Source organism: Corvus cornix, chromosome 5 (genome assembly GCF_000738735.6).
Source record: "Corvus cornix cornix isolate S_Up_H32 chromosome 5, ASM73873v5, whole genome shotgun sequence".
Lineage (NCBI taxonomy): Eukaryota > Metazoa > Chordata > Aves > Passeriformes > Corvidae > Corvus > Corvus cornix.
This window is the reverse complement of record NC_046335.1, coordinates 52,550,404-52,567,262: the sequence shown is the minus strand read 5'-3', so window position 1 is coordinate 52,567,262 and position 16,859 is coordinate 52,550,404. Positions and strand designations below refer to the sequence as shown.

The following is a 16,859-nucleotide window of genomic DNA, read 5'->3' as shown; positions in this document are numbered from 1 at the left end:
AGTCAAAATACAGACAGGAGAAAAGTAAGTACAGCAGCACCAAGATGGGTCCCACCTTCCTCATGAATATTTGCATTCTGGCCATTGTAAGGCCTGAAACTGGAAGAATTGCCCTGATTATCTCTGTGTGTGGAAACTCATCCAAATTCAGCCAAGCCCTTTGGAAAGCAATTCACAGTTTCACAGGTGCCAGCTAAAGACTCCTCAAAATGTAATAGTGCTTCTCAAAGACTCCACCTATGCTGAGTATGTGTTAACCCAAAACTCTTAAGGTGAAGACTCACATGCAACAGCAAGGGAAGACCAGCATCCGGCAGTGTAAATGAAGCCACCCCGACCAAACTAAAACCGAGGAATCCTGATCCTAATCCCTGTGCCCATCCCACAGAGCTGCAGGGGAGCAGTCACAGAAGCAGCAGCCAGCACTTGGACCTATCTACCGCTCTAACTCCTGACAATTCCCTTCTCCTGGACAGTACAGGACAGCAAAATGCCCAGTGAGCTGAAGCAACACACAACTGGAGATATTCTAAAGAAAAAAACTAATTTACAGCCTAATTTTGGCACCCATTACCAGGGACTACTCATCACTTGACTATTGCTGTGCCTCCCTCCTCTGAGAAATGCACCAAAAGCTACACAAGAATGAAGAGAGTTAAGTCAGTGTGACCTTCTACCTAAAGTACCTTTTACACTTTCTAAAGTATTTGCTTTATTTTAGCCTTTAATATAAAGCAAAATTACTCTTCCTCAGATAGAGTAGTAGAAATGAAATATTAATTATGACAACAGTTTAGGTAAATTATTAAATCAATTTGAAATACACTTCTCAAAACTCTTTCATAAAGTTTATTTTTACATCTCATTTAAGCCGCAATCCATTACCAAAGCAATCATCTATTATTTGACCACATATTCCTGAGGTTCCTTTTCTGCAGTGATACAGACAAATCGCGTTTGACACAAACACACCTTGAAAGCTCAAGGCATTAATGCAGAAATACAAAGAAACAAGCCATGAAAACACGGCTACACCGTACTCTGCCATTCGACGCAGTATATTAGCTATTTGTGCTATTAATGTTAGCACAAAGCTAACAATATGTTATGTCTATGTTAAAAAGCTGCTAGCTGAGGATAACCTAATTTCATTTTTCAGGTACCATCACCTAGAAGCTACAACAGAAATATCTGGTGTATAGTCTGCAAAAACAGCTGACAGACAACATTTGATGCAGAATCTCGATAAAACAAGAGGAAATGCTTGCTTTGAAAGACTGTAAGGTTGCAGTTCCTGTGTCACTAGACCAGAAATAACATTCCTTACAAATACTGGTACCACTCTGCATATGATGGCAGATGCAATTCTTTGATCGTTCAAAATAATTCCTTACCAAAATTTTAAACTTAAGTGCAACCGCAGCCTTGTTTTAACAGAAAATTTAAACTTGCACGGAAGTCACATCATTTTTTTCCGGATGAAAAAGCAACACAAATCAGGCCTTATCAGGAAACAAAATTAAAATCTTTGCATTATTGCAGGCCATTTTTCTACAGGAGCAGCTTCTCGTTATCCCGTTCTATTAGAAGTTCTAGAGGAAAACAGATGAAGGGAACGACAAGAACAATTGTAAAAAAACAAAAAACAAAAAAACAAAAAAAACAAACAAACAAAAAAAAACCAAAAAAAAAACCAACCCAAAAAAAGGGTTAAAATGCTTTTGCATTTTGGCGAGGTGAGCGAGATGCAGTAAAACAGCTGGATTTCAGAAGGCCGGGAGGTGCCAGGACCTTTTCCCGTGAGAGCGCGGCCAGGGCCGCGCTGCAGCCCCGCGGCTCGGGGCAGGCACAGCGCATTTTCCTCCGGAGCCTGCGCGGGTCCGGCCGCGCGCCGGGCCCGGGCAGCCCCGGCCGCCACCGCTTTAATGCCGCTCTGCGGCCGACAGCATGGGAATATCAAGTTTGAAAAAATAATAGTAATAAGAACACATATTTAAAAAACAGAGGGGGAAAAAAAAAAGCCCCAAACAACGGGGAAAATGTAAAAATAAATGAGCCCCCCGACTCAGGCACGGCGGGCGCGGGGCCCGGAGCGCCCCGGCCCGTGCCCCCCTCGCCCCCCGCCCGTGACGCAGTGCCGAGCGGGCCCGGGGGGGCGGCCCGGGGGACCCCCGCGGGCCCGGCGGGCGGGGAGGGGCCGGGCGGGCCCCGCGGAGCGGAGCGGCTTTATCGCCGCCGCTCTGCCGCTCGGGTCGATGCCGCCCGCGCCCCGCTGCCCCTGCCCGCCTCCCCGAGCACCGCCGGCGGGCGCGGCGGGCGCGGCGCGGCGGCCCCGTCCGGAGATGGCGGAGGGAGCATAAGGCACACTGGGTAAAAGCACATTTATATACGAACCTCGCCGAGAAATTTTCCAACAATTCCTCCGTCCGACCACCATGCACCAGGACAGGAAACGGCCGCTCGGCGCCGCCCGCCCGCACGGCACCGCCCCGCGCCCCGCGGGCGGGGCCCGGCAGCGCCGACTCCGCCGCTCCCATTGGCTGCAGCGCGCGCGCCGCCGCCGCCGCCGCCCGCCATTGGTGGCCTGCGGGCCGCGCGGCGGTGCCCATTGGCCGCGCGCCCGCGGCCCCGCCCCGCGGCTTCATGGCGTCGCGGCTGTGCCGGGCGCGGGGCCGCCGCCATTTTGTGCCGCGGGCGGCGAGGCGCCCGCGCGCCAGCGGGGAGCGGCGCCATTTCCTGCCCTCCCCCGGCGGGCGCCGCGCGGAGCCGGCAGCGCCTGAGGCGCTGAGGACGGGGAGGGGACGGCGGCGGCCGCCGGGCCCTCCTGGGGAGCGGATCCGGCTCGGCCGGGGCCATTCGCGCCCCCTTGGGCCGTGCGAGGGGCCGCGTGGCCGGGCCGGGGACAGTGAGTGCTCTGCCCTTCCCTTCCCGGCCTCCTGCCGGATTATCTCCGGCTGCCATTCCAGCCCGGCTCCGGGGAAGAAGGACGCTGTGCTTAAAGCTATGCTTGGGAGTGTTTATCCTTACGTGATTTTTAGGTATGAAAACGTGTAATAAATAGTCCAGCAGCTCCCAGTCTACAGCAAGCAAAGCGTGTTACGGTTAATTCCGCAGGTGATTTTTCTTGCGCAGTTGACGCGAATGCTCCCCAATGATGGGACAGTAAGCTCAGCTAATGGCCGGTTTTTCTTTCTTAATGTACTGTTTCCTACTTGTAAGTTTTAAACCAAGTACAAACTGCAGCCATCAGTTTGGTTCAAGGTACAGCAGCAGTGAAATACCCGAGATAAAATCCTATTTCTGATTTGCCAACTCCCCTTGTATTAATAATTATTTATTAACATCTCTGTGAAATGCTGCAATCTCTATTTCCCATTCTGAAGTGCTTTATGTTTCCAGCATCAACAGTTTGCTACAAAAAGCAGAAATACACAAACCAGTTACATGCCATTTAACATAAAGCTACATATTGATTGAAAAGTAACTGATTATCAGCAGCAGACAAAGCTTTTCCACATGGCTCATTCTGGGTACGTAGGTTCCACGGAGAAAATAATCAACCCATAAAACTTACCAGGTATATCCATTACTAGGCATAATTAAAATCATCTGCATGTTTATCGGCAGGTAGTCAGTAATTACTCCACTGCAGAATTGATAAATCTTGCAGTATCAGTTCTAAGCTATAAGAGATTTGAACAGAGCTTTGCTGTACCATGCTGGCACATATTGATAATTCTTTTAAGACAGTGATGTAGGGAAAAAAAGATTAAATTTACCCAGTATGTTGGCATTTTAAAAAACTGCCTGTTTTTTATATTTAACACAGTTGAAGAGAACTGTGGTTGTGCCTAACATTTGTTCAGAGAAATATTTTGGAGGGAAATACAAACCTTACACACAACTTGAGGAGGACTCTACTGTAGGGATACAGCTACATTCAAAACACCACACTGAAATAAGTGAAGATAAGGATTTGCTTTAGATGTTTATTAATCCAAGGAGATCTTCCATAATAGAAAAAACAGAGGCTTTAAATTTCCCAGCTCTTCCTTTAGAGTTGCATTATCCTTGAAAATGGAATGGATAAACGCAAGTTCTAGGAGGAAGATCAGTTTTTAATTTGACATAAGTGTATCACCGAAATTGATATATTGCATCACAAAATGCGCTATCACCACCAACAACAATGCAAAATTGTTTTGCAATTGATATAAATACATTTCTTGGAGCAAAGGAAAGCAAAGTTCTAGATCCATTCTTAAAAAAGATGCTCCTTGCTAACCAGTCTAGTGACACATAAAAGCACCCTTGAAGACTGTATTCCTCACACCAAGATAAAATTCTTCCCTTGACTTGTGACTTGAAAAATATAATTGTTCCAGAACTGACAATGGCACTAAAACTGGTGATTTCCCCCTATTTTTTTGTCATCTGCTTTACACATGAAGCCTTCTCACTGCTGCTGTCACATCTTCAGCCACGAGGCCCAAGTGGCTCATCTGTCTTCAAAGGTTCTCATACATTTTTTTGGATGCATATGGAGGTAAGCAGATACCCAACAAGCAGATGTTCAGAAATGATTTATGTCAAACTGGGTGATCCCAAGGACTGCACAGGGGAAGGCATGCTGGAAGTAAGTCTGTCAGCTTTTTCTGCAAAAATAAAAACCCTGTCTACAGATTCCCTGGGGGCTGGAGCATACCTGGACGTGCCCATGAGTTACATTCACAAAACCCCAAGTAAGTTCTGCTGTGTGCACTTGGCCAGTCACCTAAAGATGCACAGGAACTATCCTGGCTCTCACACCACCACGAGGATGGGTATTCCCATCCAAGGCCTCATTATTTAGGCTTTTTCTCATCGGGTGCTTTGCTTCTCAAGTGTCCCTTTGGTACTGGGGAAGGGCAGCGTGGCACTGCAGAGCTGGCTCAGTGAGTGTCCCATCTTGGCACCCCAAGCACAGGGAAGCATTTGCCAGAGCAAGGCAGCCCGAGAGGAGGGGCTGGAAAACCCCTCCTGCTGCCTGAGAAGTGCCAGCACCAGTGGAAGGCAGAGCATGGGGCTGGGCAGCTCAGCAAGGAAACCCCAAACCACCACCAAATCCTGCTACTCTGCTGATGCAAAAAACCACACCACACAAACCAATTTTCTGAAGACTGCATTTTGAGTATCATAATATATATATATGTGCATTTCATTTTTACAGATAAAAACTCAGTTTATTTTTAACCTGTATTTAAATTTTGGAGGCTTACATTAAATTAAGGTAGCTTGTTTAATATCAATTGTAACAGCAGGTGACATTTTTATATAAAAACAGCCTAAAGAAAAAAAAAAAAACCAACCCAAACATTTGATTTAAAAGACCTGACACCAATGATCTCAAGGCAAGATCAAACGCCAATGGATTTTGCTTTTAGAAAAAAAAAAAGGGGGCATTAAAGCCAACCCATTCACAGCCTCTCCCTGCTGGCTTCTTCATACAGTGGTTTTGATAGTGGTCCCAGAGGGAACTGTATTTTGCCTCTCTAGCTAAAATACTAGTTACTATAGCAACTTTGAAGGAAGAAAATTGTGGCTTCAAAACTGAAAGATTGGCAAAACTTCAAATACACTGTCTGGATCAGGCAGACAACAGCACACACGAATGCTGCAAGTGCAAAAAGAGGGGGAATGAAATGCAGGAGTAGTGCACCTGCACTACCATGAGCTGGAAAATATTTTGCACAACTGGGGAAAAAATTGCATTTATATACCATAGCCCAGATCAGCCAATGACACTGTTGTGTTTTTAACAGACTGCATATGTAGATGTTTCACCCACACACTTCAATTGACCTTAAGAACTTCACATCTTATTTACCTGCTTTAGAGAGGATAGCTTTTTCTTTGTGCTTACAGTACACATTTGTTCACTTTTCTAGCTTGTACAGTGAAATCTTTAAAAAAAACAAAGGACACGGAGGGTGTTGCTATTTTTTCTTTAGCAGCAATGAAATATCACTAACCCCTTTTTACATATCCGAATTCAAGTCACAACCAGAGGTGACTGCACCACAAAGTCACCAGGTACAAAACTGCTAGTTCATTTTAAATTAATAACTTGAAATTATTTTCCCCAATACATCCCTTATTCTTTATTTTTATAAACAGCAAACATTTTGCTATTTTTGTACATAGGCTAGCAGGCTTGTTTCAATATGAAAGTGCTAATTAATTTACAGATTTATCAGTTATGTAGTGCTACATTAAGTGTCCAATATTCTACATATGAACATTCTTGATAAATGGAAATGATGAAGATTAAGTAAGGCTATCTGATTACCTTATCTTATTTACATTAAAAGAATAGACACCCAGTAGGTAGCGATAAAAGGGAAAGAAACTGGGCAAATACTCATACTGCCACAGGTGTAAAAATTAAGTCTGCCTTCTAGCTTGAACTGTAAATGAGACATTTTAAATAGTCCTGCAGCCCATGTCTAGGTTTTTCTCCTCAGAAAAAGAAAAGCTGCCTTCATGACATCCCCTCTTGATTTCCGATCTCCAAAGTGTGTCATTTGAAGCTTTAAATTCAGATTCTTCCTATCTTCAAAAAAACCTCTGGTTTGCTTTCCAGTATTAGGTTGTATAATCAGGTCCCACTTCTGGGGCTTTTGTCCAATCTATTTATAAATTAGTTTAGAGTGAGTTGTAGATAACATGAACCAGTTCTGGAACCACTATTGGGAGGAACACAAGCTCTTCACTACAATCACACAGTAGCAGGAAAAGTTATAATTCAATTCATTCCTGGGGCAGGGCCTCCAAAATTAAATGAAGTTGGCACAACTGGAGCATTGAATTTGTATCCTCCATGCTTTTCAATCATTTTGGATTCTAAAACAAAACAAAACAAAACAGAAGGAAGATATTTTAGTGTGTGTGTAGGGGGGAAGACAGACCAAGGTTCTGTGACTGACTACTTTGAGTCTCTCAGAGATACAGGTTTAACCTGGGGTTACCCAACAAAGGAATCAGCACCCACACGTGGAAATGTGCTAGGCCCCAAAGAACAGATGGACTATTTACTTATTTTAACTTCTCAATATTGTTAAAGCCATGCTTAAATGAATTTGTACTTGAAAAAGCCCAAACTTTAGCTTTTGGACATGACTAGTTTAGAAACAGGACCTGAGTGAATGCTGCACTTACAAACTTGGTAACAGGCACACAATTCTTTCTGGTTAACATCAACACACCTTGCAGTCAAATCAGTAACAGAACACATATACAAAAAAGCAGTACGTAGATATTGGCTGAATTTTCAGTGTTCCTATCTCGATTCAACAATATAAGCAGAAATGGCTACTGAAGCACCAGAAAAAGACTTTTTACACATGCTGCTACCCAAGCAGATAATTTGGACTTTAGGTTACTAGACCATGAAACATAATTCTGAGAGAAAACTACCCAGTTCATCACTTTTCATTTTCAGCCAAACCTTAAGATCTTTAGACATCTAAGGTCCACATATCCATCACTGTAACTACCAGTGATAGTTAAGGTGTCTGGTTTTATCATCCTTCAAACACTGCTGTAGGACAGGTTTTACTATAAGAGGTTTTCACAAGCTCTAATACATGGACAACTGAAAATCAGGTTGGTAATTTAGGTTGTACCTTTGCTACAGTCTAGACAGTGCAGAAGGTGGTTTGTATTATTCCTAGGCCAAGATAACAACACTTACTAATGTCTTACATTGGTCTTAGAGCTTTCTCCTAAATCAAAACAGTTGCAATCTCTCTGGGAATACAGGACAGCTCATATTATCTATCAAATCTGCATTTTGGCTCTGGTTCTTTGGGAACAGGCCAGAAAGATGTTGCCATGGCTAATGGAGCATGGGGGGAGAATCCCTCACAGCTCCACAAAAGACAGATCTCTCAGCATATGGAAATTCTTCTAAGCTACATTAGTGAGGGAGAACTGTATTTCAAATCCTTCTAACAGGATGTCCCCATGTGTGGTGGGTGGCCTAAATGTAGTATCAGTGTGCTCTGACAGTAGGCAAGAATTTCCCATAAGGATCTGGTTGCTTTAACTAAACTTCACAACTTCTCTGAAAAAAACAGTACAAACCGAACAAACAAACACATACTTCAAACATTTTTATCTCCATAAAATGCAATAGTATATAACTTCATCATATAATATCTACTGCTTGACAGGGGTCACAGTGAAACTGTATTTTATAACCATTAAAACTGGATCATTCTGAACATTTACAAGCTTTGTGAGGTAATTTAGGCTGTGCTCTCATAAAAAGCACTTATTCAATGTGTATTGTTACTACCAATCTTTTTATTGAAATATTTCTGAATTTCTGTTTTGAAGCATCTATAGCAATTGCTCAATAAGACAGAGGATAGGAGGCTGGGCTGATCCCTCAACATTCAGTCTTGACTTTAGAGTGTGATATATACTGGCTTATTCTCAAAAGAGAAAACCTAGGAAAAAAGAAAAAGATGAACTGAATACAGATTTAAAAATCTGTATTATCTGTAATGTTCTGATATATTTAATGGGCTTAATGATGTGGCTTTACAGATGGATACTACTTTTGTAATTTAATATCCTCCTACCCATAGAATCCTTGTCTATCCCAGCTGGACTATGTCACATCTTAGGAAATAATTTATCAGCCGCTTAATGTGTTTGTTAACATACTTGGAGTTCATCTACCTTCAGATAATCAAATCAATTGTTTTCAAATCCAAACAATGAGGACAAATATGCTTTTATTTCCTTTGCCACTTCCCCAAGTGTTTCTACCATTCCTCCCACCTGTGGTATTGCCATCCAGGTTGTGCATTGAGGCTTTGTTACCTGACAATCTTAAGAGACTTCAAACAACCCTGCTTTGATGGAGACATTATCAGGCTTGAATTATAGGCTTTTTAGTATTATGCTTCTTGAGCCCATCCAGGGCATTCAAAGAGCAAAAGGAGCCATTAGTGGTATAAAGGGGTGCAAATACCATGTGCTGCCCGCCGCTGATCTGCCAGAGTCGCTATGTCCTGCAGCTGCTTCCTTTGCTCTTCGTTAAGGCCCTGTGTCAAAGCCTGGTACCACACAGGGTTACGGTTCTGAATTGCTGCAGCAGAAAGAAAACATAAGCAAAAGGGAAGCGTTGATTAGAATGTTCTATAACTCAAAGCTTACTCACTGCCATTTTAATCAGAATAATATTCTGTTATGGTTACATAATTCAAGACACTTAAACACTACTACAGCTTCTGACCTCTTCCCTACCAAAGTAAGTTCATTCAAGCATCTTCTCCTGCTCTGAAAGTTTAATGACGGCTTCCCCTTTCCAAAGAAAGAAATGCTTCAAGCACGTATTGGAAAGCCTGTTTGGAAGTTTTGACAGGTTCTAGTTTACAACAGGGTACACTAAAGTTAAAATGTAACTTGTTGGCCAGGAAAGGAAATCCAGCTACTTACTCTGAAAAATTGTTTTAAATATCTGATATTCATCAATAGGGTTGTCTTCATCATCAATAATCGTGGAATAGCCTTCCAAAGCAGTCTCTTCAGCATCATCTTCTTCCCAGTCTTCATCATCTCCGTCTTCACCTGCCTGTTTTGCTAGAATTTCTAGATATTCTTGACCATCTTCATCAATGTCATCTTCGTCACTCCCCAGCTCCTCTGAGTTAATTACAACACACAAAAAAAGGTTTATCTTGAGAACAGCAAGAACAATTCTTTAGAAAAGTGGCTAATTATGTAAAACAGGCACTGGAAGTGGTAACAACACAGTCCAGGCTAGAAAGGGGGGAGCTCATTTAACTCAGCCCTGGAAGTTAGTTTTAAGAGGGACTGGAAAATAAATCAGAACTTATCAAGCTGTCAAAAGTGGTCAAAGTTGTCAAAAGATGTCCAGTGTTCTACTGCAGCACTTCATTTTTAGAATTAGGGTATTCAGAAATTCCACAAAGGAACTGAGTATCTCCATGAGAAGAAAATGAAACATGCAAAACATCGAAGTTTCCATCTCCATACCTGTTTCCTCATCCTCTTCAGCTTCATCATCATCATCGCTGTCATTTTCATGCTCTGCATGACAGGCGTATGCTCTTTTCAATCCATTAAACAAAAGGATAAAAGCTGGCAGGATCTGCCCAGCAACTTGATTTAAAACCTGTGGTATTTGCTCCAGATCAATAAGAGCACACAAGCCAAGCACACACATCTTTCTATCATGAAGTCTACAAAACAGAAGAGTAAAAAAGTTGCAAGTTTTGTCATGATTTACAAGCAGGTCATACACAGGTGTATCACAGAGAATGATCTCCAAAAGTGGAAACACTTACCCCAGGAAACAGTCCACGTCATTAAGCCACTGTGTTATGAAGTGATTGGTGACAGGCTCCACGTTATTGGGGAAACGAAGATTTTCCAACGTATTTAATAGTAAATGAGGATTGTAATACAAAGCAGCTATGGCAACCTGGAGGCACATGGTTCGCAGTTCACTGGTTTTAACTTCTCTGGTCAGTCTCTCCAAGGCAGCTTCCACAAACAAGGGTATGCACTGGATAGTGAGAACATTACACACTCAGTGATCAAAAATAAAATTTGTCCTTCTGTACTTCAACAGTCTGGCACATAAACACAGATGGCATAAAATGGAGTCGTTTTTAATAGCCAGCAGAAGTCAGATACAAAGATGAAATGAAAATGTGAAAATATTTAATCACATGGATTTTGTGTCATCCTGCACAGCAAATGTAACTTCTGGTTCTATAATCTTGTTATTAAAAATGGAAAATAGAGGAAATGTGTACACTAGGAAGTCCAGAAAAAATCAGCTTATTAATCTCTCAAATTCCAACTTCCATACGTGCATAATGAAGTCCCTGGTCTCTCTATTACACTGACTCGGATTCTAGGAACTTCATTTTCATTGTTCCTTATTTCAAAGCCATGAGCATGACAGATTGAACAATTTTCATTAAATATTCACTAGAATATTCTTAGAATGCAATAAATTGACTTTTTGGAACCAAGATGCTCCTGAGGTGGCACTGTTCCAGATTCATGAAAACACCAGAGTTTTGCAATGTCCTAAACTCTGGAGCCAGAGTGTGCAGGAACTTTCTGCAGTGAGTAACTCTGAAGTATAAGGCAGGATTATCAGTTGCACAACACAAACTGCTTGTAACAAAACTCATGTTGATACATAATCAATTAATACTACACAATAAAATCTTTTTGAAATATTAGTTTTAGCAACCAAAGTTGTTACCAACCTGGTCAATGCCACGCCCTTTACACTGAAGAATAATTACTTCTAACAGCTTTGCTGCATGACATTCTGCATCTTCTCCAGCAACTCCTGTAAGGACCTGAAACACAGCCATTACTGGTGGTGGTATCCCCTCAAGGACTATTCTCTATATACTGCTTTGCTCTGAAAAGCTGGCATGAATTTACCCCCTCTAACAATGCCAGCATCAACAGCCATCAGTGAACAGCCAAATCTACAGCAAAGGCTCAGTGTGACAACCACAGACTGAAAACTGCTGAATATGGGCAAAACTAACCTACGTGTACAAATATTCAGTAACTCTATGGACGCAGAGCTTACCACAGTTACTGTAAAAGCATCAGCTGCCATTTTGCAAAGGGTTATTTCCATACACAAAACTTTTCCTATGTATTAATATATTAAATTTCGTAGTTTTATTTAGAAAAATGGAATATCCAGTGGAAGACCATGCAATATCTAAACCTTGTGTTAAATATTTGCTGTTCTCAGCTAGCACCAATCACTAAACGGTCATGGCAGACTAATATTTTTATACATTAACATTCCAAGAATTTACAAACACCCTAACTGGCCTGGTTGCAACTTGTTTTCAAACAAAGGCTTGCATGAGTTATTCACTACTATTTATAGAATACTAAAATAGTTATTCACTATAATATTTAAACATCTTCCAAAGAATTACTCAGGAAATACCACAGGCAGCACAGCTCACAGTTCACCAAAGCTCTTATATAGACACCACACACCATATCCAGGAGTGGAAAACTGAAATCCCCACAGATTACTGTTAGAGATGATAAAACATTAACACCATCTTATAAAGAAGTATTCCTTTCCTCACATGGGGCTAACATTCTGGAAAGCTGCATATTCTGCTTTTTGACTGGACAGAGAAAGCCCAGTTGGCAGCTACCTGTAATACACAGTAGAATACAGAAACCCTGCCCAAAAGTGCCTGCACTGAGTCAGAATAACTGCATTCTGCTCCCAGCTTTCACCACAGACTTGGCACGAACTTGGGAAAATAATATCTTATTCCTGTCCCTTTACCTTCCATCCCTACTCCACTTGTTTAGCTAACAGGTATCAGACCTTCAGCACACACACAGCATGGGTATCCTGGCCATGGTGAGGCTACAAATCCCAGACAAAAGAATCCACCTACCTTTTGCCATCTGTCTTGCATGCTCATATGCACAAAGTGTATTGCACCAAACCTGGTTTGTTTATTCTGCTTTTGTTGTGTATGATTTATTTTTCCCTTCTGCCAAAGGCATATATCTGAAATTTTGATGCAATCTCTTTAAATTTCTCTGCAATAACTTAGTAATCTGGGGACTCTCAGAGGATGTTAGCAAAATACTTTAAAGAGCAGATGTCAAAAGCTCTTGTGGAAAAAAGTACCCAGTTTAACACTGTTATTTCTTCAGAGATGGCAGGTTTTGTTACCACACAGGAATCTACTCACCTTCTTGCACATACTGTAGATCATTTCAAGATATTTTGTATCTGACAGAAGTGTATCTGTATCAACAGTAACATAATTATGCAAGAGAGGCATCATATCTGTATTAAAAGAAGGACAATCACAGTTAGGTATTGTCTGCATGCTATTAAAATCAGGTTGAAATCTGTGTATTAATAATTACAGTTGTTGCTTAATGTTTGCCAAGATAAGTGTGTGCAAGTCATAGGTGCCTTGGCAAAACAAGTCTGCCGGCAGCAGCAACAGCAAAATAAAATACTTTATGCGTAACCTCACTTGAGTGTTTTTCGAACATTTCAGTCATGATGCAATTCATTGTATGGCTGAAACTGCATCCATGAAACCATCTGGCTTCCTGATTTATTTATATTACTTACCAGTAAAATAATCAAAACCATCCTGCTGGAAGACTTCAAACACAAGAGGAAGAAGCTGCCACATTTGTGCAGAAACCTGTTGGCAGGTCAGGCTATGAGCCAAGGAAAAGATCTCCTCGTAGAACTCTAAAACAAACAGAATCTAGGTAAATATAATGCCCATCCCATACACTTTTAAAAGTAAGCCAGCAGAAGTATGGATACCTAATACATGCTGCTGCAAAACTGTTCCAATCACTTGCAAACAGATCCCTTCCAGCTGCTGGGTAATCTGAAAAAAAAAGAAAAAAAAAAAAAGGAGATGTATGACTATTTTCAATACTTGGGAGTTGAAATTAAACACATTTTAAAATTTGTCAAAGCAGTTTCTATATATACAATATAGTTTTTAAAAATAATTAGAAATGTCTCACATTTTAGAGCACTAAATGTGTAAGAGCAGCACTCAGCCAAGTATTTGCAAGATAGCTTTCAATACAAGGCATTTGTAGAGTATTGGAAGAATCTCATTACAGGGCATCCTTTAAAAAGAAAATCCTGTCAGTAACCCTATGCACCAGTTCAGTTCCATTATAACACTGTAAGCAAATCTATATATCAAAGGAGTAAATGATGGAAATCACAGGAAGTATTTCCTGTTCCAGAAAATAAACTAAAACCAAAAAAAACCCCAAATACCAAACCCCTTCCCAAACCTAGCTTAGGATGTTCATATGGTATGGAGACCATTGGTCTAAATGCTGGTCCTACAGATTCAGTCAGTGTTCCCAATAAGTATTTATTATTCCATGGAATAGCTAACAAACCCGTCATTAACCTGTTGGGGGCACTCACCTAGCACTCACAGGGACAAGTAAGGGTTGAGTTTCTGGTCTTAGCTATGCAGAACAGGATTTGAAACTAACCTGCTAAATACCTTATCTCTTGGAACACTGGTCATCCTGTGTGAGATGTCTCTAAATATAAATGTTTACTGGTCAACATCTTCAAATTGAATTCCTCAGGACTAGCATATTGTTACACAGACTTTTAATTTAGAAGGCAAGGATTTGCTGACAAAAACAAGTACATGACAAGCTTGATGAGCAGCTCTAGCAACAAGTAAATGAGCTGATCTGGTCCTTGGTTTATTGCGTGGCAGCACTGGACTCTGCCCTTGGGAATTCATATGATGCTGCTTCTCTAGTGAAGTCTTCAGAGCCCTCAGAGTAGAGTTTAGTACTGAACTCTTCAGTCACTAAAAAAATTATAATGTATTTATTAAAAGACAGTAGCTGACTTTGTCAAGAAGGATTTTAACCAGAAATAGCATCTTTTGAACTGGCTGTACTCTGGACAGAAGTGAATCCATTCAGTACAACAAAACAAAATGACAGAAGTTTTCATCCCAGTGGAAAATCCTCCAGGGCAGATGAGGCAGGTAAAATGCCCCATCTCTGAGCACAGCCACAAGAGCTGTGTTTACCCACATCGATTCTGTCACAGAGCAAACCCAGTCAGCAGAGTCAATGTTTGGAGCTATGTGAAGCTCTGTCTGTTTTGTTTGAAGGGCAGACCTCATCAAATCAGATGTGTGTTTCCAGCTGAGCTGACAGAGTTCCACCTGCTACAGACACATTGCTCCCACTGTTTGAACAAGAAGCTGGATTCTTATGGGAAATACTGTGGCAACTCTATTACTGCATGCATTGCATTAGAAATGTGACCCACTCTGTTGCAACTCAGCCACACGATTAAGTACTTCACTGTTTTCTATTTTAACACCTTTTTGGTCAAAAGGACAGTTTTTCAGGTAACAATGCCAGGAACACTGCAACTATAAAGGACTTACAGTGTCTTAGACCATACGTATCAGCTTTAGAGTAATTTTTACTTACTTCCTTGTGATCTTCAACTACACTGAGAAGTGTATCGATAGTATTCAAGATTCCCATTGCTGTCACTGCTTTGTCATCACTGCCCTCTTCATCCGGACCAGTCTGGATCACCTGGTTAAATGTCATTGCCTGCACGTAATAGCAGAACAAGCCATAACTATGACACTAAGTTGTGAAAGTCTGGCGTCCTACACAATTTAAGAAGGACTTCTGCTGAGAGAACATGTACAGATAATAGCAGGTGACTGCTCTGCTCCAGAATTTTTCAGCATGATAAAATCTGAATGTTAAGCTGCTGGAGCTGTCGCCCTTTATCATGAATGAAAACATATAAATGACATTATGTCCCATGCAAAAGAATACATTTTCTCCTGGTAAGTTCTTCTGCCACAAGGTTTCCTCAGTAGCTGAACTAGACCAGAACACTTGGCAGGCATTCCCAGAGAAGACAAGCAAACAACTCTGTTTTAACTCCAAGGCAAGGGCCTTTAATAGGGAAGCACTGAGCTGACCTCTGCTTGTGCAAACATTAGTCCAACTTGCTAGATATGGACATTCAAGTTCTGAATTCCTCCTGCAGATTCAACTTTATTTTCACACCAAATCTTTCATTAAAAATCTGCTCTTTAATTTAATATTTTAAACCAGACAACATAAGTGACATTTTAGAGACTATCTAAAGTGTGCTACCAATTTCATTATCATCATTATCAGGAGAAAATATACAAAGATTTTGCAAACATTTCTAAAATTGTTCTTAGAAATTTCCACTTGGTGTAAGTTTGAAGCCACTTTTGGTGTAAAACTGTTTAAATAGAAGACAATTACTTGTATCAATGCACTTAGACTGCAGTAACAACAGCTATTCACTGACGGTCAAACTCAACTATCATTTTTAAATACCAATCTTTCCCATATTAAACATCTTCCCAAGCCACCATAAAGTCTCACCAAATGCTGTGTCATTTCTACTGCAATTGGGGTAACTTCTTCACTATATTCACAGATCATCTTCTGAATCACATTAGTAAGATCATCATTTTCAGTCTCTCTTATAATATGAAGCAAAGCTTGCATTACAGGTCTAATGAATGGAGTAATATATTCTTTAGCTGTAAAAAAGGTGGAATGTTTGAATTAACATTCTTAAAAATCCATAGATCAGTGTAAGAACCTCAATATATACTTTATTTAGTGCTTCAGCATTAACATGCCAAAACCATGGGTAGTATAAATCATTATAGCAATACTACCATTCAGAAAAAAATTTAATAGCAATATATAACAAGAGGAACAAAATTAAGTATGAAAACCAGAGCTCTGCAGTCTGAGTTCATAAAATCCAAGATTACCGATCAATGCAAATGTTAATTGAATGGGAATGGGTACATACACATCTTTGTCAAATGACCGGAAGTATTAAATAGAGAATTTGTTTGCTTTGTGGCTTTTATGCCAGCTTCAGGAATACTAAGCCATGTAAAACCTGCCTGGATAAAGACAGCTTTTTTTTTTTTTTTTTTTAATAAATTTTAACATGAATGAATATATGCCAAGACAGATATTGCCACTGTATTTCTGATACAACTATTAGGTGCTACAAAACTGGATTTACTGTACCATGAAGCTCTTCTTTATAATGTTTTAATAATCATAATGTCTTATACTGTTAAAATGTATTTTATTGTATTATTTATTGAAAAATTTAAACTTCTCTAGCTGAAAAATTATAGTAAGTGATTACAAGTCACAATTGCAAAAAGGAAATTAATATCAGAGAAGAAGAGAACAAGCCTGCC

The 16,859-nt window shown here is 40.7% G+C and overlaps 2 protein-coding genes across 7 annotated transcripts in view; both read right to left on the bottom strand.

Annotated features, from left to right (window-relative positions):
• ZNF143 (zinc finger protein 143) overlaps positions 1-2,487 on the bottom strand; it is a 38,366-nt gene extending 35,879 nt beyond the window's left edge. For 3 of the 5 annotated variants that reach the window (XM_039552215.1, XM_039552217.1, XM_039552218.1), the window contains exon 1: positions 2,395-2,487. The gene's annotated coding sequence lies outside the window, so the exon portion shown is untranslated. Of the gene's footprint in view, positions 1-1,394; positions 2,020-2,394 lie in introns of those variants that run through there. The other 2 variants (XM_039552216.1, XM_010399919.4) reach the window with 2 other exon arrangements.
• A 1,481-nt stretch (positions 2,488-3,968) lies between these two features.
• Positions 3,969-16,859, bottom strand: part of IPO7 (importin 7) — a 35,058-nt gene continuing 22,167 nt past the window's right edge. Inside the window, exons 15-25 of one of the 2 annotated variants that reach the window (XM_039552401.1) lie at positions 16,012-16,172; positions 15,061-15,189; positions 13,388-13,454; positions 13,184-13,309; positions 12,789-12,886; positions 11,301-11,396; positions 10,362-10,582; positions 10,051-10,256; positions 9,490-9,696; positions 9,023-9,139; positions 3,969-6,882 (exon numbers count right to left, since the gene is read on the bottom strand). In XM_039552401.1, the coding sequence (XP_039408335.1) occupies positions 6,785-6,882; positions 9,023-9,139; positions 9,490-9,696; positions 10,051-10,256; positions 10,362-10,582; positions 11,301-11,396; positions 12,789-12,886; positions 13,184-13,309; positions 13,388-13,454; positions 15,061-15,189; positions 16,012-16,172 (1,526 nt within the window). In that variant the 3' untranslated portion in view covers positions 3,969-6,784. Of the gene's footprint in view, positions 6,883-6,906; positions 8,493-9,022; positions 9,140-9,489; positions 9,697-10,050; positions 10,257-10,361; positions 10,583-11,300; positions 11,397-12,788; positions 12,887-13,183; positions 13,310-13,387; positions 13,455-15,060; positions 15,190-16,011; positions 16,173-16,859 lie in introns of those variants that run through there. The other variant, XM_039552402.1, reaches the window with a different exon arrangement.